Raw genomic sequence first — 24,743 nt, forward strand, 5'->3', positions numbered from 1 at the left:
CCTTTAAAGGAATGATCACAACAGCACCTTAGCAGCACGGTGTGGTGCAATCCATCATAATTCCATGACACATACTGTGTGATCCTGGAGAACATGCGCGTTTACAGTTGCAGTACTGTATTCTTTGCACTCCAAAACAATTGTTGCATTTATTGGTGGATTAAGTACCCAGTAATTAGAATTGATGGTGTGCCAGCATGATTTTTGTGGGACTTTGCCAGCGCTAAAGATGCCGCCATCACTGATACATTTAAAAATGTAAATCAAGATGGGGTAAGATTTTACAATAGACAAACATTGACTAATTTTAGTCATTAGGTTATGTACAGTACAATTCCTCTTTCATTTTTCAGTAAGCTGTCCGTGCACAATTATTCATTGGTGGTAGTATAATGTGACCATTTTGCTGAACTGCAGTGCAGAACGTCACGTGTTTCAGTACCTTCATTTTGTAAGGTCATTTTTGCTAAATACATTTTTATGTACTGTATTAGTGTGAAATCCATTTGACATAGCAACCCTTGCTAGAAAAAGGGATTATGCTTCTCAAAGACTACTGACTACAACTCCAAGGCTTCTATCGCATGGGAGGCTGAAGGCAGTGAATTCGCTACCTGTCAGCCCCGGTGCACCAGACGTCACACCTGAATGTAGATTCGTTTTTTTAACACAACAGCATACAACTGCTGCTCGACAAGCTTAGTTCAGCCCCCCCCCCCCCCCCGTGATAGAGGCCTGTTTCGCATATTTAATACACAGAAGATTCCCCCAACATGCAGATCATCAGTGACCAAGGAAGGAAAATAGTTAGCTGGACTCTTTCCTTGCCAGGCGAATGGAGGTCTGTTCATCACAAAAGAAACGCCTTAGGGATAGAGTGCCGAGTTGTATCTGGTGAAATTTTGTGTCTGGAGTCACACTTATTGGGTTAAATCTTGGGATTGTGAGCTTGGTTAAGTGTAATAATATTACCGTATGAGTTCTCAGAAATGTTTCTATACTGTACTGAAATATATTTGTTCATTTTTGCTATTACTACCTCTTTTGATATTCCAATGCTTTACTATTTCTCCTTTTTTGTTCTGGAGTATATGCATTTTATGTTAATTTACCAGTGTTTATTTTAGCTCTGAATATATTTCTGTATTTCTGAATATTAATTTTTAATGTACATTTTTTTTGTTTCCCAAGGAAATAAAAAGTTTAAAATATTTCAATCCTTACATTTCACTGCAAAGAATATAGCGAATATGTGGATTTACCAGCAAATCCTGAAGTGATGTCTTTATTTAGGCATTTATCTAGGAATGCAGTGTCTGATAGGTTGTGCATTTTCAACATGTTGTTAGGGATTATATTAAAGACAACTGAAGTAAGAGGTTTACAGAGGTTGCTATATTTATTTCCTTCTAAGCAACAATACCATTCGCCTGGCTGTCCTGCTGACCCTCTGCCTCTAAAGCTGGGTACACAGGGTACAATTTTCCAACAGATCACCAGGTAATTTCCGACCGGTCCGATTCCATTCAATAACACAATCGATTTTGGGTAGTTATCAATGCAAAATCGATCTACACACGATTCTTATCAGATCACTCGTTGATCTGATGAAAAATTGTACTGTGTGTATTAGGCATAATACTTTTATCCATAGACCCTGAACAAGCATAAGCAGATCAGGTGTTTCTGATATTATTGTCAGATCTGACAAGATTAGCTGCATGCTTGTTTAAGGTGTGTGATTCAGACACTACTTCAGCCAAATAGATCAGCAGGGCTGCCAGGCAACTGGTATTGTTTAAAAGGAAATAAATAGGGCAGCCTCTATATTCTTCTCACTACTGTTGTCCTTTAAGAAAATTCATACTACTGTATTCCATCTAATAAATACAATGTACAGTATACTTGAATGTTAAAAAAGATAGTTGGGTCAAAATATGTCCCCATAGGTAATGTTGGTTTACATTCTGGTCAGTGTGGAGGTTTGCATTTTTCACAAATGTAACACTTCTACACAAGTTTACAATTTATGATAAATATTAGCCAAAACATATCAAAGTACAGCTTTCTTTTAGCTTATTTTCTTCTATTTCTCTCTTCTATTTTCTAAATGCAATTAGAATTTATTTTGTTCAGTTTTGGATTTAGTGGAGCATTAGGAACAATCAGGTAGTGTCAGATCTGCATCCGGATCACACACAGTACACCTCTCCTCCCTCCCTGCATCATAATAACACCCCCCCCCCCCCCGCACCACCCTCCACTGCTCAGTGAGAGACAAACGTCACATCATACATTTGAAAACATACTATAGATTTATTTCTGTAGGTTTTAGACAATATAGTTCTACTTTATATTTGTATAATTATGCCAAACTTTGCTAGAAATATGCAGGAAATAAAGTATGACATTGTACAGAAAACATCTGCTAACATGGCAATGACAACAAGTATGGCATCTGTGTATCATATATATATTTATATAATTTATAAACCAAATATCTTTATATATATAGCCTCTCCCCCCATATCTCCTCTTTAAAGAAGACATTATAAAATGTATTGTACACCCAACACATCGGACATTCATCTACTAGCAACAATGAAGACTTAGCTTTATATACAAGACTCTATCTTCCCTATGAAGATGGGCTGTTCACTAAAAAAAGAGGAAATGAAATGGATAGTTAATAAAGCCAGTTTTACCCCAATGGGTGTGTGTAGGGATGCAACCAAACTCTGCAAGAAAAAGGAGAACAGACAAGCCAGAATGACCAGCAGATACAGCTGAAGTACTGTTAGATGTGGAGGCCACCCAGCATGCTGGGATGAAATAAACAGATTTCTGGTTCTGTTTGTGATGGAATGGGACAGGAATAGAATCTGTCATTTTTTCAGCTGTCTGTGTCTCTGCTGGAGAAATGTGACTGCACTTCCTGTCCTGCTCTTCATTTGTACCTGCAGTGACTTTACCAAGATTTGGTTAGAGAGTTAAAGCAGAAACCCACAACGTTTCGCTGGACTGAACACTGCACAGGAACAACATGTAATCCGGTCATTTTACACGTTTTGTCTGAAATTCGAATGCCCTCTCTAGACAGCTGTCCAGCTCGTGCTATATGAACGCATCAGGAGATAACTAGAGAAGAAGACTGCTTAACAGCTACAAGTTTAAAGCTAGTTTCACACTTTGTGTTGCATTGCGTTGCTTTATAATGTACACATAACACAACCAAAGGCCACATCAGCAGACGCATGTGATGTAACGCAGATGCAACCTTGGTTGAATAACATTGTCTGCATCACCGTGTGCGCCTCTGCATGCTATGCGTTGTAACAATGGAATCAGCTGCATCACATCGCACTGCAGCTGATGAGGCATGAACTGTTCATAGCTTCTGCATTGTAGAACAGTACAGTGTGCAAAACAGTGTCCATTACAACGCACTGCAATGTGTCAGTGTGAATGTACTCTAAGAGGGTTAGCTTTAAGGAAAACGAAATGGCTTGGCCCGGTCTGGGACAACACATAGCAGTAGAGAAGGTCAATGGGATGCAAATAATGCAGATGTAACGCAATTTTAAAGCAGTCTGGAGTTGGGCCAGTCAGAATTGACAGGAAGTTCATTTTATTAGCTCCATTTCAAGCTGAATACAATTTGCATGAAACCTGCATGTAAGCCAGCATTTATGTGCATCTCATAGACCATGTGTAGTGTACCCATCACTAGGTGTTATATATATATATATATATATATATATAAGCAATAGCATTCTCAATGGTCCTGATGCATGAAGCAGTGGTAAAATCTTACCGGTACTAACGGCGGGAGGGCAGTGGGTGTTACTGGGGTTACGCGCGCATTGCTATGGTAACACGAGGTACACGTGTTACTATAGCAACGCACATGTTATGCTAATAGGGAAATGCACGCTACCCCCCTGCCGTGCATCAGGCCCTATATCCCCCTTATAACAGGTGACAAGCACTGCTATAATCAGCAATGCTAGTGCTCCCATACTGGTGATAACTACTCACTACACGAGATACAACCAATGTCTACGGTGCAAAGTACTCCAGAGCTGAGTAAGGGGCCATTCACACTTACTTGCATTTTTTTCTGAAATTGGGTTTGTTGCACATCTAATGTATTCCAAAAATTGGTGATTTGTGATTTTTTTCCTGCATTTTAAAATAGCACTGCAGGTCTTTTTACCAGGGCTGTGGAGTCGGTACAAAAATCCACCGACTCCGACTCCTCGGATTAGGATTCCACCGACTCCTTGATTCCGACTCCTCTAATTTGCAAATTACAATTTTGTTCATTGAAAGTATGTAACATGAAATGCATCTCTTAACTGCCAACGCTTAGGAATTTTAAAATACAACTGAGGTGAGAGGGATATGGAGGCTGCCATATTTATTCCCTTTTAAACAATACCAGTTACCTGGCTAGCCAGCTGATCTTCTGCCTCTAAGGCCTCTTTCACATTAACAATGCTGTTCTTCTGCACGCGTTGAATAGGCTGCGGCGTGCCGTTGGGAATCTGCGGTGTGACGCTGAGTAGCGGCGGTAGTAATTCATTAACCCGTCGGGGAAACGCCGATTCCCGGCGATAAAATTCTCCCGGTTGCGTCGTACCGCAACGCATCGAAACACAGCGTCGGGTGTGAAAGGTAAAATGAATGTCTATGGACTTTCATTTTACCTTGGTCAACGCAAAGTTTCGACTTTGCGTTGAAACGCTTAAAAATGTCTGTAGTGTGAAAGAGCCCTAATACTTTTAGTCAATAGAGTAAAACTAGTCCTTGGTAAGAGTACTTGAAGAAAGGTACTCTGGAGTGATGTGCAGGTACTCTGCAGGGAAATGAGGGGATTCTTCCTCTATTACACATTCCTCATGCACAATCTGAACATGGATCATGCCCTAGGCAATATTACTGTGGGTACATGTAAGAGTGATGTGCAGGTACTCTGCAGGAGAATGAGGTTATTCTTCATGTACAATCTGAACCAGGCTTATGGGTGATAGACAACACCTCTGTGTTCAATGTGCACAACATTCTCAGTGGATTCCCTGCAGCTCTGTGTGGGGAGTGCATATGTAGAGTACGACTATGTAACAAAGTAAACCTGAGACAGATGAAATTTAAGTTTTATACATACATGGGGCTTCCTCCAGCCCCCTTCAGGCCAATCAGTTCCTCGCTGTCCTCCTCCGCCACCTGGATCTTCTGCTATGGGTCCAGGTACTTGAGCCAGTCGGGCGTCGTGCGCATGCACACACTCCGCCGCCGGGAGCGTACTACACCTGTGCAGCACTATTGCGCAGGTGCAGAATTTTCCTGGCTGTGGGAGTGGACGCGACCGGACTGCGCTGACTGGCTGAAATGCCGGTACTCGTAGCAGAAGATCTAGGTGGCAGAGGAGGACAGCGACTGGATTAGCCTGAAGGGGGCTGGAGGAAGCCCCAGGTATGTATAAAACTGTTATTTTCATCCGTATCAGGTACCCTTTAATTCGTAGTCACCAAACCAAATTTTAATAACATATCAAACTATTTGATTTCATGAGCAATGGGAGTGCATACACTTGCATAAACCAGCATCAAAGCAGAATTATTTCCATCTCATTGACCATCTCTATTAGTGACACAGCTACACGTCAGGCTTTATTCTTACAGCATAGATGTTATTTAGTATATATATATATATATATATATATATATATATATATATATATATATATATATATAGATATATATATATATATATATATATATATATATATATATATATATAAATAAAAGATTCATGTGTACACCTCATATATACTGTACAGTCACAATCAGATATGTATATCTGACTCTAAAAATACGGGGGACTGCTTTATTGAAGCAGCACAAGTAACTATTTTTTCATTGGTTTGTTTTATTTTGGTGGTCTAAGCACAGCTATTACTGTATCTATAAATTATTTATGATGACTATCTGAGAAATAGAACATTTTATCATATTTTCTATTTTAATTACAGTTTACATTTATTAGGAGTCGGAGTTGGTGCATTTTTTTCCCGACTCCAGGTACCCAAAAATTGCCCCGACTCTGACTCCTCGACTCCAACTCCACAGCCCTGCTTTTTACTATTTGTGATTCGCTTTAAATGCGCGTTAACAATAACGCATAAAAAGTATGTTAAGTTTATTAGATACAGTTTCATGTAAATGAACTTCATTGGTATGCACAGAAATTTGCATTCAAAACCCGCAAAAATGTACAAAAGTTACTGAAAAAAACCAAAACTAAATGTCCCAGAAAAACGTAAACACAGATTTGAGCATGCGGGAAATGGCATGCCGGACGCCCCTAGCACATGCATGAATGGTCCCCAACTGTGCCCCTCAGTAGATTAGCCTATACATTATCACTACCTTACATCTAGTAAAAACAGAAAATGCACTTTACTAGAAGCTGCACCCACACAGAATAACAGGTCCAAATGATTTTAGATTCAATCATTTTCCTTTTGCTTGGAGAAAAGCCATCAGGAGCAGTGTATGTGTGTCTGTGTGGGGGACTCATTTAAAGCAGATGCGGATAAAACCTTACCTGTGAGCAGCCTCGGACAGGCCCACCGAACCACCGATGGTCCCATCGGTGGGCCCCGGCCGTCCCGCCTCCTGGGGGCCCCAGTGCTAAAAAGGAGGGGGGCTAAGCGCAGGAAGGGGGGACATTGTGCACAGATCGGCGGGGAGGGGCGGAAGCCTCCCCCCCCTCCCTCACCTAGGGGCCCCCCTTCCGCGCTCCCCCCCCTCTCCAGAATTGCAGCCAGCGGGGAAGAATCACTTAACGGCATGAGTTACGGAGATGAGATCCGTAGCTCTGCGTGCCGCTGGCTGGTCTGCTCTGGTTCCTGAACTGACTGTCCAATCACGCTCTCGCAGGAAGTACTGCGAGAGCGTGATTGGACAGTCAGTTCAGGAAGCAGAGAGCAGACCAGCCAGCGGCACGCAGAGCTACGGATCTCATCTCCGTCATGCTGGTAAGTGATTATTTGCCGCTGGCTGCAATTCTGGAGGGGGGGCCCCTAGGTGAGGGAGGGGGGTTTCTGGTGACTGCTCCCCACATTACGATTTTCTGGTGACTGCTCCCCACATTGCGATTTTCAGGTGTCTGCTGCCCACATTACGATTTTCTGGTGTCTGCTGCCCACATTGCGATTTTCAGGTGACTGCTGCCCACATTGCGCTTTTCTGGTGTCTGCTGCCCACATTACGATTTCAGGTGTCTGCTGCCCACATTACGATTTTCAGGTGTCTGCTGCCCACATTACGATTTTCAGGTGTCTGCTGCCCACATTACGATTTTCTGGTCACTGCTGCCCACATTACGATTTTCAGGTGACTGCTGCCCACATTACGCTTTTCTGGTGTCTGCTGCCCACATTACGATTTTCTGGTGTCTGCTGCCCACATTACGATTTTCAGGTGTCTGCTGCCCACATTACGATTTTCAGGTGTCTGCTGCCCACATTACGCTTTTCTGGTGTCTGCTGCCCACATTACGCTTTTCTGGTGTCTGCTGCCCACATTACGATTTTCAGGTGACTGCTGCCCACATTACGCTTTTCTGGTGTCTGCTGCCCACATTACGCTTTTCTGGTGTCTGCTGCCCACATTACGATTTTCAGGTGTCTGCTGCCCACATTACGATTTTCAGGTGACTGCTGCCCACATTACGCTTTTCTGGTGACTGCTGCCCACATTACGATTTTCAGGTGTCTGCTGCCCACATTACGATTTTCAAGTGTCTGCTGCCCACATTACGATTTTCAGGTGTCTGCTGCCCACATTACGATTTTCAGGTGTCTGCTGCCCACATTACGCTTTTCTGGTGACTGCTGCCCACATTGCGATTTTCTGGTGTCTGCTGCCCACATTACGATTTTCAGGTGTCTGCTGCCCACATTACGATTTTCAGGTGTCTGCTGCCCACATTACGATTTTCTGGTGTCTGCTGCCCACATTACGATTTTCAGGTGTCTGCTGCCCACATTACGATTTTCAGGTGTCTGCTGCCCACATTACGATTTTCTGGTGTCTGCTGCCCACATTACGATTTTCAGGTGTCTGCTGCCCACATTACGCTTTTCTGGTGACTGCTGCCCACATTGCGATTTTCTGGTCACTGCTGCCCACATTGCGATTTTCTGGTGACTGCTGCCCACATTACGATTTTCTGGTCACTGCTGCCTACATTGCGATTTTCTGGTGTCTGCTGCCCACATTACGATTTTCAGGTGTCTGCTGCCCACATTACGCTTTTCTGGTGACTGCTGCCCACATTGCGATTTTCAAGTGTCTGCTGCCCACATTACGATTTTCTGGTGTCTGCTGCCCACAGTACGATTTTCTGGTCTCTGCTGCCCACATTGCGATTTTCAGGTGTCTGCTGCCCACATTACGATTTTCTGGTCACTGCTGCCCACTTTTGGGGGGGGGTATCTGGCACCAACCTGATTGCATTTTGGGGGGTATCTGCCGCCAATCTGATTGCATTTTGTGGGGGTATCAGCCGCCAACCTGATTGCATTTTGTCGGAAAATCTGCTGCGATTTGACTACTTGATGAATTATCATGAGGCATGTAACTACTTGAATATTTTATCTAAAATGTATCTGGTCGGACCTAATCTCTGTGAATAACACCGCTACTTATGTTGTGTTTTTTTTTTTTTAAGTCTGCCCATGACTCATCGTGACCACGCCGATGTTCCAGTGCGTGGTGACACCCATTTACTTTCGCTGCGGCGCGCTGCGCGCGCCGCATGTGGACATATCCCTATTGGAGACTGTCCTCAGAAGTGCTCACAATCTTTTCCCTACCATAAACTCATGCAAAATTTCTAGAGTACATGTGTATGTGAGCCCAAAATGGGGGGGGGGGGGTGGGGTGGGGTGGCGAGGAGGAGGTGATCGGGGGGGGGGGGGGGGGGGGGGCCCAGGCTGAAACTTCCTTGGTGGGCCCTTAGTGTCCCAGTCCGACCCTGCCTGTGAGTAGGGAATCTAATGTATACTCACCTACAGTATCTTGGAGCTCCTTTGATGTCTGCACCCACACTACTGATTGTTTGTCCATGGCGCCCTGCTCTGTCATTGCAGACTTTACACAGCTGTAGCCTGAATTTCTGGAGATGGCTCCAATCCTTGCAACATATAGTAAACAGGTGACCCATACTGCACTACAGATTGGTGCACAGAGGTGGCAGCAGCATGGGCAGCACACACTGAGGTATGCTCAAGATAGCGAAGTGCCAGGGAAGATGGAACTATTCTCTATTCTCCCTATGGACAGTGTTTATTTCTTTGGCTCAAGTGTGTTATTTTACTTTTTACTTTCAAGGAAAACTGTAATTTGACATTTCCCTTCACAGAAAGCTTTAGCAGGAGACTCTGAACAATAATGCAAATCTATCGCTTTACTGATTTTACTTTTTACTTCTAGACGTAACTTTTGATAGAAGACAGCAATGGCCCATTGTTCACGTGTCTTCACAAGGACTTGTTTGCACTTGTCCTCACCCACAGCTGATTGTGCTGCTCACAGTGCAATATCAGACACACCTATCTTCACTGTACGCTTTTCATTTTTTACTGTATTTATAAAACAGCAAAAATAAATAAAATGGTGGAACACAGGAAAAAGAACCAAAAAATAATTGCCACTATTTCGTGTTTGAAAAACATCATATGACACTTTCACCACTAATAAAGTATGGTGAATGGGAATCTTTATTCATTTTTTTTTTAACAGCCAGATAGTTACCTAAGGAGAGGGAAGGCTCCTATAGATCCTTCCTTCTCCTCTACCGGTGCCCTCGTTGCTGCGGCAGCTTCTCCGTTCACAGGGGACTTCAGAAGTCTTCGGGAGCCAAATCCTCCCGAAGACAGGTGGCTCCATACTGCGCACACGCGAGTGTGTGAGAGAGGGTGCTCGCCCCTGTACAGTATGGAGTGCCCATCTTCTGCAGCACTTCCGAAGCCTCCCTTTGGCGGCAGACACAACAGTATTTGACCAAATTGGTTGAATACTGCTACAGGGGATCCTGCGCTGGAATGATAACCGGGAGATGAGAGGGAAGGCTTTAAAGGACCCAGAGCCTTCTCTCTCCCTAGGTAAGTATCTGGATTATTTTTTTTTAAACGGTTCCAATTGACTTTAGGCTGGGATCTCAGCATTTTAGGGTGGAGTTGGAGAAGCTTCCACCAATAGAGTTGCAAACATAAGAGAACCTTCCTTAATCTATCTCTCGCACGACCCCTCCGCTACCTACGGCTAACACTACTTCCCCACCTAGGCCTAACACAACACTAAGCCCCCTTATTTATGCCTAATACTAAGTTACAGCAGAGTTGGGGTTCAGCTACATAATAGCCAGACCCCAGGTGCCTAGTTACTGCCTCCACCGATATCTCGCATTTCCGGAGCCCAAATTAGCCTCTTGGTGCTCGGCTATAGCATTACCATAATGACACTAGTCTGAAACACTGGAGTCACAGGGCACTTGACTATATTATAGTCGAGTGGCCTTTAACAAAATAACGCCACTTTATAGCCAGAGTTAGGCCATACAATAGCTGAACTCTGGCCTCCGTCACCACCGCATTCCCTTAAGTTCGGCTATATTATAGCCAGGCTCCGGTGCCTATATCCCCGCCACCAGCCGTACTTGGGTGCCTCTCCCAAATAAACCCGCTGCTGCCACCATAGTCACTAATTATACTGTGGGCTATGGCGGCACTCAAATTTCCTACTTTGCATTTCACTTGCCTATAGTGCCCTCTACGCCCCTCTTAGAATGTAAGCTTTACTGGGCAGGGTCCTCTTTGATTCTGTGTCATACTCTTAATGTGTTATCTATGTAAATTTGTAATTTGGATCTCCGACTTATTGTACAATGCTAATGTGTTTGTGCATTCTAAGAGGAATAGTTATGAAAATAGCTGTGTTTTTGGTGCAGCACACCGGTTATTCATATTCATGGACATAAATGGCAGAAATGTGTGCTGCCTGGAAAAACGCATTCAGCAGTGTGTTATGAGCTGCTCTGCTCTGAAGCAAGTGTGAAAGGATTAAAACAATCAGCCTATTATACACTCTCCACCGTGCACTGTACTGCTGGTGGGCATAAACACGTATAGTGTGAAAGGAGTCTCAGTGTTTGGTTACCAGGGCACATAGCCAGAGGTGAAGACAAGTGGTGCAAGCAATGCTTTGTGCTGCAGTAGTCCATCACAATGGACTGTCTCCTCTCCATCTGTGTACAGAATCTATGTTGTCTGTCTGCTAGGTTGATCAGAGAATACTTCTATAGCTTTCTGTAAATAAAGAGGTTAAAAAAAAAATCAGTACACCAGTAGGCACAACCACCAATACTGCTGCCCAACTAGGTCTCCATGGAAGACCTGGCGTTGGGTCTATTATACTACGTATTGCTTTTAGCATGTTTTTCCCAACATGAAAAACTACTGTATATGAAAACTAATGAAAAGTCACATACAAAGCTGGCAGAGAAGATATTTTGGGAACTTTAAGGGTCAATAGACCTAAATGCAAGCGGGTGGTGCTTGAGTAGCAGTCTTGTAACAATTGCAAATTTACAAGTAAAACAGGAGTTTACATTTTGCATCTCGAATGATTACATCTACTGTATGATGAAAATGGCAGTATTTACTTGGAAAGGGGCATACTCTTACAGGACAACTTATTTTATTGGAAAAATTCTCTGTTTCATAAAAATGCCACTTTTCAGTTAACTTACAACCTTTACCTCTGACTAACTTTCTTCCCTACCTCACTGGCCAGAAGTCCTACAGTTGTATACAGGGAACTGGGCTTGCAAAGACATAAAACGCACCTCCATTTCCACCATCACTTATCATGTGATACAAAAGAGTGGCTGTGCTTAAATACAACTTGTTGCTTAGTGCAATCAATCATATGAAATAAAGGACAGTTTTAAAAACCTCACTGTTGGCTCTTCTGTTACAGAACAGGAAGTTATCAGTGCACAGGAAATATGACTCCAACTTCCTTAACTGCCCTTCACTTCTTAGAACCTCCAGAATAGCTCACTTTTTTAATTCTGCGTCTATAATTTGCTCCTTTACGTGAATCAACTTGGAATTCAGGTTTATTCACCCTTTAAGAACAAATAGAGAATCTGCTAGGTCGAAGAATAATAAATACATCCACTACATCTGAAAGGCTTGTAAGTAGCTTGAAATACTTTTGATTACAGATACCCCACGTGTTGGAAGATGGTCGGTGCTGAAATTCGATAGACAAAGTAACATCAGATTTACTTGTGGAACCTTTTGGCCCATAGCAAAAATATAGTGTCCTTGGTGGGCCAAGTTACATTGCAATGTTACTGGGACCTCCACTTAGGGAACAGATGACATTCTAATCTGATATAGGAATGGGAAGGACTGAAAATTGGTTATATCTAATGTTTTGCTATGTCCCCTTTCTTGAGGATAATTTGCCTTTGCCACGGTGCTAGTTTGCTTTCATCGTAACCCAATGTTCTTAGCTTTTCTGACTGTTCCTTTTCCCGCTCCTCTTCTTCTTTCCTCGTTTTCTCTTGATCTTTCCTGAAATGAAAAATATTGTCTATTACACAAATCCAAGAAGTATTCATAAAATTACAAAGCAAATATAACAGTTGGAAAGACTCCTGACACCATGCTTATAGGATGTTTGAAAAGCATTTATACACAAATACAGTAGGGTCCTGGTTATTCGGAACTCAATTAACCAGCTGTCTCAGCCAACCAGCATTCACAGTGGTGAAGGACAACTTCTTAGGCTGTTTGTGGGCTCTGCTGTGCCTAAAGACTGCCTCCTACGGCTCGGCTAAGGTTAATACACTTTCAATTACCAGTACTGTATATTTTAACATTTAATACAGAGTTCATGGTATAAATATAGGGGGGTATAGCACTGTATTAGCTAGGCCTATTTTTAATATTGAGTCTTAGGCAACCAGAAAGCACACTTATCAGGGATTCACTCGATTCCCATCGGTACCGGATAACCAATAACCAAAAACTGTATTGAGTACTTTTGAGAAAAAACTGGGGGGTTGTGGTCACTTGGGATGGCAATGTACTTGTTCTTGCTGTATTCACTGTACACTGTATTCCAAAAATGTTGTGCATTTTTTTTTCCAGTATCATGTTTTTGGAACACAGTAGGTTTTGTTTACCCAGTGATGGCAGGCTGAGTTCAGGGTACCATTTATTTCTATAAGTGAATTAGCCTATGGCAGCAGCAGCAGTCTGTTGCCATGCTATATGTGTGGGCTAGATAGAGCTGCTATATTTAATCTATGGATCTGCTATATCTTTATACCCCACTCTGAAACAAGCTATATTAAGTATATTGCCCTATTCTGATGTCTGGAAAATTCTGTATTGATAAAGGAAACTGTTTTAATTCTCTTTTTTCCATTGCCATTTGCAAAATCTCCTGGGTGTCCAAACTGAGACAGCAAATGACGAGGAGTTAACCCGAATTAGGAAATATTCCTATTTATTCCATAATTTTCAGCAAAATGCACATAATGGTCCAGTAAGACAACAACTTGCTGTTAAGCTATTATGTACACTACTTTGCAATTTATACAATAAATAGGAAGAAACCTCATTGCTTGTTGTTTCACAGGATGCTTGCAGGGTATGCAGTTATTTCTGTAATACCCTGCAGACAGTTTGTTGTTGCAGCATGTGCAAAACGAGAGCAACTTTTGCACAGTATTGGTAGTGGGATGCCACTAATCTATGTAGTACTGATTGCAGTTATATACATACACTCACAGAAGAAATTAATTTTTTAATATGAAAATACAGGAAAGCCGAAAAAATAGAACTATGCAGATTTTTATGCACATTTATGCAGTTTGAGAATTGACTAAATCCCACCTTGGCTTCATTAAATTGGCCCATTAACTGCAAAAATTTGCATAAAAATTTGGTTAATTCTGTATGAACTTGGAATATTTTGCATCTCATGGACCATCCCTAAAAAAACCCTCATGAACAGTGCAGAAAGCTACAGATCCAGACAAGCCTACGCTTGTGTGTGCGTACAGGAAAATAAGTGTAAAGTTCTCACCGTTTCTGTTCTCTGTCGGACACATTGTTGGAGAAAGAAAAAACAAAGGAAAAGAGAAACATTAGAACCTGTACAAAGCACAAATGAAACTTCATGTGATTGATTCAGTAAAAGATGTCCTTACTTCTCATCCTCCATCTTCTTCCTCAAGATCTCTCTTCTCCATGCTGGCATGGTTGACAATCTAGCTGCCTCCTCTTCCTCCTGTACGAGAAAAATACACAGATATCGGAAAGATCAAACCATCTCCAAATAAACTAATAAGAGACTTCTACAGCAGATTGGAGAAGCTTTCCCACTTAAAGGTTTTTAAGGGGCCCTAACCCTTCACCATCCTCCCCTGGTGGCGCTCCTGCCCCCCCCCCCCCCCCCCCCCGGTAGTGCCTAAATCTTAACTTGATGGAATAGCAGGTGCTGAGTCTTCCCTCTTTGCATAGCAGGAACACTCAGTACACACTATTTTATCGGGCGTCTCCCTGTGTCCAACTCTACTCTCATTGCTGCGAATTGCAGGCTTGGAACATAACCCCCCTCTTGCCAGAGACCACTTTTTAGGTGGACTGCTAAGTGCCTCAAGAGGTCCACAGACATGCCCCTGTGAAACAGAGCAAAATATGATGGTGTCACTGCATCAATCCTCCCGTAAACTAATAAAAAGGTATTCTCTTGTTGACACGCTGCATCACGGGAGGCTCAACTTTATTCATGTTTTAAACCATGAGTGTGGCCAGCTACAAATGTTTACATATTAAGCAGTCATGAATTGAGGGCCCGTTTCCATTACATGCGGTGCGATGCAGCTACATTGCCGCATCGCCCTGCGGGTGTCCTGAAACCAATGCACGGCATTGCATGGAACAGTTTCCAATGCATGCATAGCGATCCGAGATGCAGCATGCTGCAGATTCTTGCACAGCGGCATCCGCCCACCGTCCCCTTCATACAGTTCCGCATCTCCCGATGCGGAAGTGACGCAAACGGCAGCGGAAGTGATGCGATGCGTGAGGTAGTTGCATTTGCATCACTTTAGCAATGGAAAAGGGCCATCAACCAGATAAAAAAAAAACCGAACAAACAAACCAACACAACACCAACTACAGCTCTTAACCTTCATAAGTTTATGCAGCGCTGCATCTGTGTGTTGATGCCTAGTGACTGGCTGAGTGTTATGTGGGGAAATGGGGTTTGATTTCCGCAACTTGCAAGTGGAGTGGGAGGGTGAAATAGTGGCACTATGTTGTTAGGTATGTGTAAGCAGCTGCCATGGCACAGTGTAAAACTCTCTACCCACTTGTTAAATATTAAATCTTAGTTATTATCATTATTATTTCAAACCTGTTTTATAGGTGATTCAGTAGTACTACTATAACCCTTTAAAAATTGTTTTGTTGTCGGTATAGGACCCCAGCTCAGTTCCTGTAAATGGGGAATGGTAGGCTCAAATTTATATTTTAGGGGGTGTCAAAACCCAAATGTACTTGGTCTCTGAGTTTTGGGAAATGTGCTTCAAATAAGCCTCTGAGGTTTAGATGATGGTAGCGGTGGACACATGGACTGCCCTTTTCAATAAGTCTTTACCCTTACTTACAAAATACATTTGTGAGTCATGTCTGTAATGCGGGTAAAATCCTTATAGCATTAAAATAAAATCAGAGGAGCGCTGTATATAAATATTTATACCACTTCAGTTATTATATTATAATATTCTCATATATATATATATATATATATATATATATATATATACACATATATATATATATATATATATATATATATATATATATATATATATATATTATTTATACACTACATACAGTGTATAAATACTTTATATATATATATGAGAATATTTTTTACAATAAACTTAAGTGGTATAAAGATTTATATCCAGCGCTCCTCGGATTTTATTTGAACGGTTCTGGATGTAGTGGGAGATAGGGGTACACCCACAGATTGAGGTACCAGCAGGAAGAGATTGTATCCTTCTCTCCCTCCATTTCAGAGGATTATATTTGCAATTTTGTGTATATTTTTTTGTGCCGTTAGCGCCCCTTGATTACTTAAAATCCTTATAGCAGGCAATCAATAAGGACACAGGAAATCTCTAAAATCCAAGAAAATTTTGAATATTTTTTTTAAAAGAAAGTTTATGAAGATCTCATCTCTTCTATTAAAGAAAAAAACAACACCACAATTTTCTGGGTGTATGGGGCTCATGGGTCTTCTGGTATGATGTTAATAGTAGACAACCCTAGGCAATGCGCTTATTGAATTTTAACCCTTTTTGTTAAAACAATGTTATTCACATTGCACTGTATTTAAAGGAAACCTAAACTGAAAGAGAAAAAAAGAGTTTTACTTACCTGGGGCTTCTACCAGCCCCCTGCAGCTGGTAGAAGCCCCAGGTAAGTGAAACTCTTTTTTTCCACCTTTGGTTTAGGTTCACTTTAAGCATTTAATTCTTTAAAACAGGGAGGAAACTACTTATTGCTAAGTATATTAAAGGACAGGTGCAAGGTGAAAAAAAACAAAACAAGATCTACTTACCCGGGGCTTTCTCTAGCCCCTGGCAGGCTATCTGTTCCTCAACGCAGCTCCGGTGTCCTGGGATCCCCTTCTGGCGAGTTCGGCATCTTCCGTGCTGCTCGCGATAATGTTGCCTGGAACGTTCTGCGCAGGCGCTGATCGGCATCTGAAACAGAGGAGATCCCGGGACACCAGAGCTGCGATGAGGGACAGATAGGCTGCCAGGGACTGGAGGAAGCCCTGGGTAAGTGGTCTTGTTTTTTCTTTTCATCTCACACCTGTCCTTTAATGTTTTGTCAGGGAAGAAGCGGATACATATTGGGAATTGGGGGATTATCCTCTACTATATTATGACCTGTTTATACATGTATTACTGGTTGCTCATGATTGACCCTATTCGCAGGGTCTCTCGTAAAGGGGATCTCGTTCTGCTGGTACCTATGTGTTAGGACTTCAATTGGTGTGTTTAATCTTCTGTCTTTTTGTTTAGTTTTCTCTTTTCCTTTCATTTTTCCTCCTTTTGAATGTAAGCAATGGTTAATGTACAGTTTGTATGCATATCTATCTATCTATCTAATCAAATGTTTTTGTGTATGTATGTATGTGCCACTAGCACTCGAAAATGCCTTGACTGATTTCAACAAAACGTAGTATACAGATCCTTTACTACCTGGGATATATTCTGGGGGTCTCATGTCCCCCCTGCAAACCTGGGCGGAACCACAAGCAGCCAATCAGATTTCACCAATGCACGTCAATGGTAACAATGTAAAAAGCTGTCATTCTCACAGTAATAAAGCCATGGTCCCAAACTTGGCACAGTTGGTCTTTTGGTGACAGAGGTTAAACTGAGGGAAAGTAGGCGGAGCATAAAACAGCCAATCAAATTTCAGCCGTTCATTTTAAATGAGAGAATGTAAACTGCAGCCATTTCGTACACTGTTGATTGCAGGGTTTTCAAACTTGGCCACTGGATGACTAAACCTGCTACAGTTGGTCATTGATTGTTTGGGCTCAAATTCACTGAAGGGGATGGAGCCACAAACAGCCAATCAAATTTGTTTGCTGGATAAACTGTGTTAATTCATGCATTTGTGATGCCTGTGTCAAGGTTACAAAAAAGTGGGTGGAGCCAGAAAAACACAAATTTTCCACAGAAAATGCAAACTGCAGCCATTTTTACACTGTTAATGGCAAGGTTCTCAAACTTTGCACAGTTGGTCACTGGGATTAATATTCAGCAAAGTGGGTGCAGCCTACAACAGCCAATCAAAACTCACCTATTGATTTTCAAGGTGAATATTTAAATTGCTGCCATTCTTACACTGTTAATGGCAGAGGCCTCAATCCTGCTACAGTCAGTCACTGGGTGACTAGGGTGCAAATTCAGAAAAGGAGTGAAGCCACAAACAGCCAATCAGATTGGTTTCATTTCACTTTGAAAATGTAAATTACTGATGCCAAGGACACCAAACCTCACAAACTTGGTCATTGAGTGACTGTGTGTCTAGGTTAGAAAAAGTGGATGGAGCCAACAATCAAATTCATACCAGGGCAACGCCGGGTCATCAGCTAGTGTACTATAAATCTATTCAAAATAAACATGGTTGAAAAAAAATGTTATGTTAAAAATGGTTTCTTGCTTTATGCTATAATTATGTAAACCAGCCTAGTATAATGACTACTATATGTACAATAAGAACTTATCGGAAGTTGCATTTACTATACATATTAAAGGAGATTTTATCAATTTAATATAGGATTTAGATGGAGTCTGTCAGCTCTGCCTGTTGGCTTCACAGTCACATTATGAAACTAAACACGATTATTGTTTTTCTGCTGTGTAGTAAAGGTAGAAGAGCTCAAAGTCAGTGGTTTTTTTCTACAAGATAAACTGTATCTCCCTGTATGTTTACATTTTAACCACTTGAGGACCTAGGGCTTTACCCCCCTTAAGGACCGGCCACTTTTTTTCCATTCAGACCACTGCAGCTTTCACGGTTTATTGCTCGCTCATACAACCTACCACCTAAATGAATTTTGGCTCCTTTTCTTGTCACTAATAAAGCTTTCTTTTGGTGCTATTTGATTGCTCCTGCGATTTTTACTTTTTATTATATTCATCGAAAAAGACATGAATTTTGGCAAAAAAATGATTTTTTTAACTTTCTGTGCTGACATTTTTCAAATAAAGTAAAATGTCTGTATACATGCAGCGCGAAAAATGTGGACAAACATGTTTTTGATAAAAAAAAAACCCAAATGACCCCATTTTGGAAAGAAGACATCCCAAAGTATTCACTGAGAGGCATAGTGAGTTCATAGAAGATATTATTTTTTGTCACAAGTAAGCGGAAAATGTCACTTTGTGACAAAAAAAAAAAAAGTTTTCATTTCTTCTAACTTGCGACAAAAAAAAAAATGAAATCTGCCACGGACTCACCATGCCCCTCTCTGAATACCTTGAAGTGTCTACTTTCCAAAATGGGGTCATTTGTGGGGTGTGTTTACTGTCCTCGCATTTTAGGGGTGCTAATTTGTAAGCTTTTTATTTTTTTGTCACAAGTTAGCGGAAATTGATTTTAATTGTTTTTTTTCACAGTGTCATTTTCCGCTAACTTGTGACAAAAAATAAAATCTTCTATGAACTCACCATACTCCTAACGGAATACCTTTGGGTGTCTTCTTTCTAGAATGGGGTCATTTGTGGGGTTCCTATACTGCCCTGGCATTTTAGGGGCCCTAAACCGTGAGGAGTAGTCTTGAAACCAAATGTTGCAAAATGACCTGTGAAATCCTAAGGGCCCGTTCACACTGCACGCGTTTCCAGCCGCGTTTTGGAAACGCGTGCAGGTGGCCAAAACGCACGACATCAGACATTGCATAGAGTGCAATGTCTGATGTTCACACTGCATGCGTTCCGGACCTGTGCGGTCCGGGAACGCATGCTGCACGCAGATTTTGCAAAAACGCGTGGCTGTCCCATTCACTTTTCATTGATGGGATCAGCCACGCAACGCACACAAACGCGGATGGCCATGCGTTCGTACGCGTTGCGGTCCGCACGCGTTCCGCACGCATGGCCATCCGCATTTCTGATCTGAACGGGCCCTTAAGGTAGTCATTGGACTTTGGGCCCCTTAGCGTACTTAGGGTGTAAAAAAGTGCCACACATGTGGTACCGCCGTACTCAGGAGAAGTAGTATAATGTGTTTTGGGGTGTATTTTTACACATACCCATGCTAAGTGGGAGAAATATCTCTGTAAATGACAATTGTTTGATTTTTTTTACACACAATTGTCCATTTACATAGAAATTTCTCCCACCCAGCATGGGTATGTGTAAAAATACACCCCAAAACACATTATACTACTTTTCCTGAGTACGGCGGTACCACATGTGTGACACTTTTTTGCAGCCTAGGTGCGCTAAGGGGCCCAACGTCCTCAGGTCATTTTGAGGCATTTGTTTTCTAGACTACTCCTCGCGGTTTAGGGCCCCTAAAATGCCAGGGCAGTATAGGAACCCCACAAGTGACCCCATTGTAGAAAGAAGACACCCCAAGGTATTCCGTTAGGTGTATGGCGAGTTCATAGAAGATTTTATTTTTTGTCACAAGTTAGTGAAAAATGACACTTTGTGAAAAAAAAACAATAAAAATCAATTTCCGCTAACTTTTGACAAAAAATAAAATCTTCTATGAACTCGTCATACACCTAACAGAATACCTTGGGGTGTCTTTTTTTCTAAAATGGGGTCACTTGTGGGGTTCCTATACCGCCCTGGCATTTTACGGGCCCAAAACCGTGAGTAGTCTGGAAACCAAATGTCTCAAAATGACTGTTCAGGGGTATAAGCATCTGCAAATTTTGATGACAGGTGGTCTATGAGGGGGCGAATTTTGTGGAACCGGTCATAATTAGGGTGGCCTTTTAGATGACAGGTTGTATTGGGCCTGATCTGATGGATAGGAGTGCTAGGGGGGTGACAGGAGGTGATTGATGGGTGTCTCAGGGGGTGGTTAGAGGGGAAAATAGATGCAATCAATGCACTGGGGAGGTGATCGGAAGGGGGTCTGAGGGGGATCTGAGGGTTTGGCCGAGTGATCAGGAGCCCACACGGGGCAAATTAGGGCCTAATCTGATGGGTAGGTGTGCTAGGGGGTGACAGGAGGTGATTGATGGGTGTCTCAAGGTGTGATTAGAGGGGGGAATAGATGCAAGCAATGCACTGGCGAGGTGATCAGGGCTGGGGTCTGAGGGCATTCTGAGGGTGTGGGCGGGTGATTGAGTGCCCTAGGGGCAGATAGGGGTCTAATCTGATAGGTAGCAGTGACAGGGGGTGATTGATGGGTAATTAGTGGGTGTTTAGGGTAGAGAACAGATGTAAACACTGCACTTGGGAGGTGATCGGACGTCGGATCTGCGGTGGGTGATCAGATTGCCCGCAAGGGGCAGGTTAGGGGCTGATTGATGGGTGGCAGTGACAGCGGGTGATGGGTGGCAGTGACAGGGGGTGATTGATGGGTGGCAGTGACAGGGGGTTATTGATAGGTGATTGACAGGTAATCAGTGGGTTATTACAGGGGAGAACAGATGTAAATATTGCACTGGCGAATTGATAAGGGGGGGGGGGGGGTCTGAGGGCAATCTGAGCGTGTAGGCGGGTGATTGGGTGCCCGCAAGGGGCAGATTAGGGTCTGATCTGATGGGTAACAGTGACAGGTGGTGATTGATGGGTAATTAGTGGGTGTTTAGAGGAGAGAATAGATGTAAACACTGCGCTTGGGTGGTGATCTGATGTCGGATCTGCGGGCGATCTATTGGTGTGGGTGGGTGATCAGTTTGCCCGCAAGGGGCAGGTTAGGGGCTGATTGATGGGTGGCAGTGACAGGGGGTGATTGATGGATGGCAGTGACAGGGGGTGATTGATGGGTGATTGACAGGTGATCAGTGGGTTATTACAGGGAAGGACAGATGTAAATATTGCCCTGGCGAATTGATAAGGGGGGGTCTGAGGGCAATCTGAGTGTGTAGGCGGGTGATTGGGTGCCCGCAAGGGGCAGATTAGGGTCTGATCTGATGGGTAACAGTGACAGGTGATGATAGGGGGTGATTGATGGGTAATTAGTGGGTGTTTAGAGGAGAGAATAGATGTAAACACTGCGCTTGGGTGGTGATGTGATGTCGGATCTGCGGGCGATCTATTGGTGTGGGTGGGTGATCAGATTGCCCGCAAGGGGCAGGTTAGGGGCTGATTGATGGGTGGCAGTGACAGGGGGTAATTGATGGGTGATTGACAGGTGATTGACAGGTGATCAGGGGGGATAGATGCATACAGTACATGGGGGGGGGGGGGGTCTGGGGAGAATCTGAGGGGTGGGGGGGTGATCAGGAGGGAGCAGTGGGCAGGGGGGTGGGGATAAAAAAAAAATAGCGTTGACAGATAGTGACAGGGAGTGATTGATGGGTGATTAGGGGTGTGATTGGGTGCAAACAGTGGTCTGGGGGGTGGGCAGGATGGGGGTTTGATGGGTGCTGTGGGCGATCTGGGGCAGGGGGGGGGGAAATCAGTGTGCTTTGTGCAGACTAGGGTGGCTGCAGCCTGCCCTGGTGCTCCCTCGGACACTGGGACCACCAGGGCAGGAGGCAGCCTGTATAATACACTTTGTAAACATTACAAAGTGTACTATACACTTTGTATGCGGCGATCGTCGGGTTAACATCCCGCCGGCGCTTCCGTATGGCCGGCGGGATGTTGCGGCGGGTGAACCGCGCCAGGCGGAGGATCGCGTCACGGATGACGCGATCGCTCTGCCCATGCCCCTACAAGGACCGCCGCCATTTGTCTATACGGCGGTCCTTGCGGGGTCCACTTCCCGGCCGCCATTTGTCAATACGGCGGTCGGGAAGTGGTTAATCAATATATGTTTGAAATTTTAGAGGGCAATATAAAAAAACCCTGTTGTGAAAACTTTTATATTACACAATATAAAATGGAAACTTATTCTAAAATGGAAACCACAGTTGATCCCCTTTCTTGATGTTCGGAAAAGGTTGATCAACCTAGCCTTTCTACCCTATATATTAACCTATCAATCTTGTAATCAGCCCAAGAAATTCGATAAGGTGTGGAGTGCATGCTTAGACGCTTCTGATATAACTATACCTAATATAGATACTAACGTATCTATCTCAGACTTATGTTGGGTACACACGATACATTTTCCCGCTCAATATTCCATCCGATGGTTTTTTCCGTTCGATTCTGCGCTCGATTTGCTTATCTTTCGCTCTTTTTTATATCTTTTTCCATTCACTTCTATGATAAATCGACCCAAAAAACAATCGGAAGGAATATCGGACATGTCAGAAATATCGAACCCATCTATCGAGCAGAAAAACGGCCCCAGCATTGCAGCTGTAAAAGTCCTATTGCTTTTTATCCATCCTCAATACCCTATAACCTTGCTCAGTATATGCTTTACTATTACTAGAATAGTTGAATTCTCTGTATAGTGCAGCCTATGATTAACTCTATGGGGTTGATTCACTAAACCGTGCTATGACAAATAGCACGCCTTATCAGAGATAACACGCCTTATCAAAGATACCATGCCTTATCAGAGTAGTATAGCAAGCGCTACAAACCCGCAGGGGCTCAGGGCAGGACGAGTGCCATTGCCAATTAGCAGGCAGAAATTCGTAGGGCTCACTATGCTACTCTGATAAGGCATGTTAACTTTATCTTTAATAAGGCGTGTTGTCTCTGATAAGGCATGCTATCTCTGATAAGGCGTGCTATTTGTCATAGCACGGTTTAGTGAATCAACCCCTATGTATCACAGTACTGTGAGTATACATTTGCTTGGATTGTTATTGTGTTTATTTATTTATTTATTTTTTGCCATGTCTTTGTTGTTTGTATTTTTTGTGGCTTTCTACTATTGAGTAGCAAAATAAAAATTAGAACTCTATGGTCCAACTCCATGAATCATATTATTTAAGTTTTGGAAGTACCGTAAAGTCATGTCATGTTTACTACAGAATGTCCTATTTTGCTTAGAAAAAGTACTCATCAACCCAGTAGGTATTGTTCCAAAATAATGTCTTATCCCTCTAATTTAATTTCCTATACAAATCCCCGCCAGCATACTATGGGTTAGCCCCGCCCCTCTAACCCCCTCAGGACATGTAACTATACATTTTAAGATGGCTGCCCTGTTCAGTGCTTTTTTTCACCTGTCCGGATTCCCTCAAGACAAAATCTGAAGAAAACTCCAGCTATATGTTTCTTTTACTTTTACCTGGCTGTGTTCCTGCAGCCCCCGCTCAGGTTTTACCTCTCTCCTGAGTGAAGCCCTCTCTTGCATAACCTCTAAATGAGAGTTTTAATTAGGGGCCCCTTCTGCTGGTTTGTGGGGTGATTGAAACCTGTCTCCTCAGAAGTTCTAGGCTTCTGCGCAGAGTGGGGAGCGGTGCACCTCAAACTTTGTGCGTTCCACCACAGTACAAGGCCTGTCTTCCGGGATGCGCTCCACGAACGGCCGAATGCGGAAGTGACGCGGAGGAAGCGCCATGACGCCACGCGCATGCGTACTCCTGTCCGGAAGACGCTGGGAATAGTATTAAAGCACTAAGCAGGGCAATGACCAGTGCTGAATGGCGCAACGTGGAGATCCGTTGGAAAGAGGTAGGGGGAGAGGAAATGCAGCTACCATTGGCTTTTTTGTTTCTTCTTTTTGTTTACCTTGCCAATACTAGGCATTTTTAGTAAATGTGCTTATTTTTATTTTCATGCACAGAAGTGTGAGGGGAGTTGCTAGTCAGCCTCTCAGAGGGAGACAGTGTTTCAGGTATGTTATATTAAGCTTCTCTAGCTATATACACAGCCGCTTTACTATATATCTACTAAATTGTATATACTTTTTATAGGCTGTCACTTAGTTACCAAGATGGAAACTGATGATCATCACATTACAGACCAGCCTGATTATGAAGGGTAAGAGTTGTTAGCAGTGTAAGTATTAGGCAGGG

The 24,743-nt window shown here is 42.9% G+C and overlaps 1 protein-coding gene and 1 long non-coding RNA gene across 2 annotated transcripts in view; both read right to left on the reverse strand.

The window, feature by feature from the left end:
• Positions 1-5,911: 5,911 nt before the first annotated feature.
• On the reverse strand, positions 5,912-12,650 carry LOC137521328 (uncharacterized). Its single transcript, XR_011022097.1, has 2 exons — positions 9,050-12,650; positions 5,912-6,609 (listed from the first exon to the last, which is right to left on the reverse strand). It is a non-coding gene; the product is annotated as an uncharacterized lncRNA (long non-coding RNA).
• A 1,523-nt stretch (positions 12,651-14,173) lies between these two features.
• The window catches only part of ESPN (espin), a 397,424-nt gene continuing 386,854 nt past the window's right edge, over positions 14,174-24,743 (reverse strand). Inside the window, exons 13-14 of the mRNA XM_068242154.1 lie at positions 14,302-14,381; positions 14,174-14,189 (exon numbers count right to left, since the gene is read on the reverse strand). Coding sequence (XP_068098255.1) covers positions 14,174-14,189; positions 14,302-14,381 — 96 coding nt within the window. The remainder of the gene's footprint in view (positions 14,190-14,301; positions 14,382-24,743) is intronic.

The sequence above is a fragment of the Hyperolius riggenbachi genome, chromosome 6 (assembly GCF_040937935.1).
Source record: "Hyperolius riggenbachi isolate aHypRig1 chromosome 6, aHypRig1.pri, whole genome shotgun sequence".
NCBI classification, from domain to species: Eukaryota; Metazoa; Chordata; class Amphibia; order Anura; family Hyperoliidae; genus Hyperolius; species Hyperolius riggenbachi.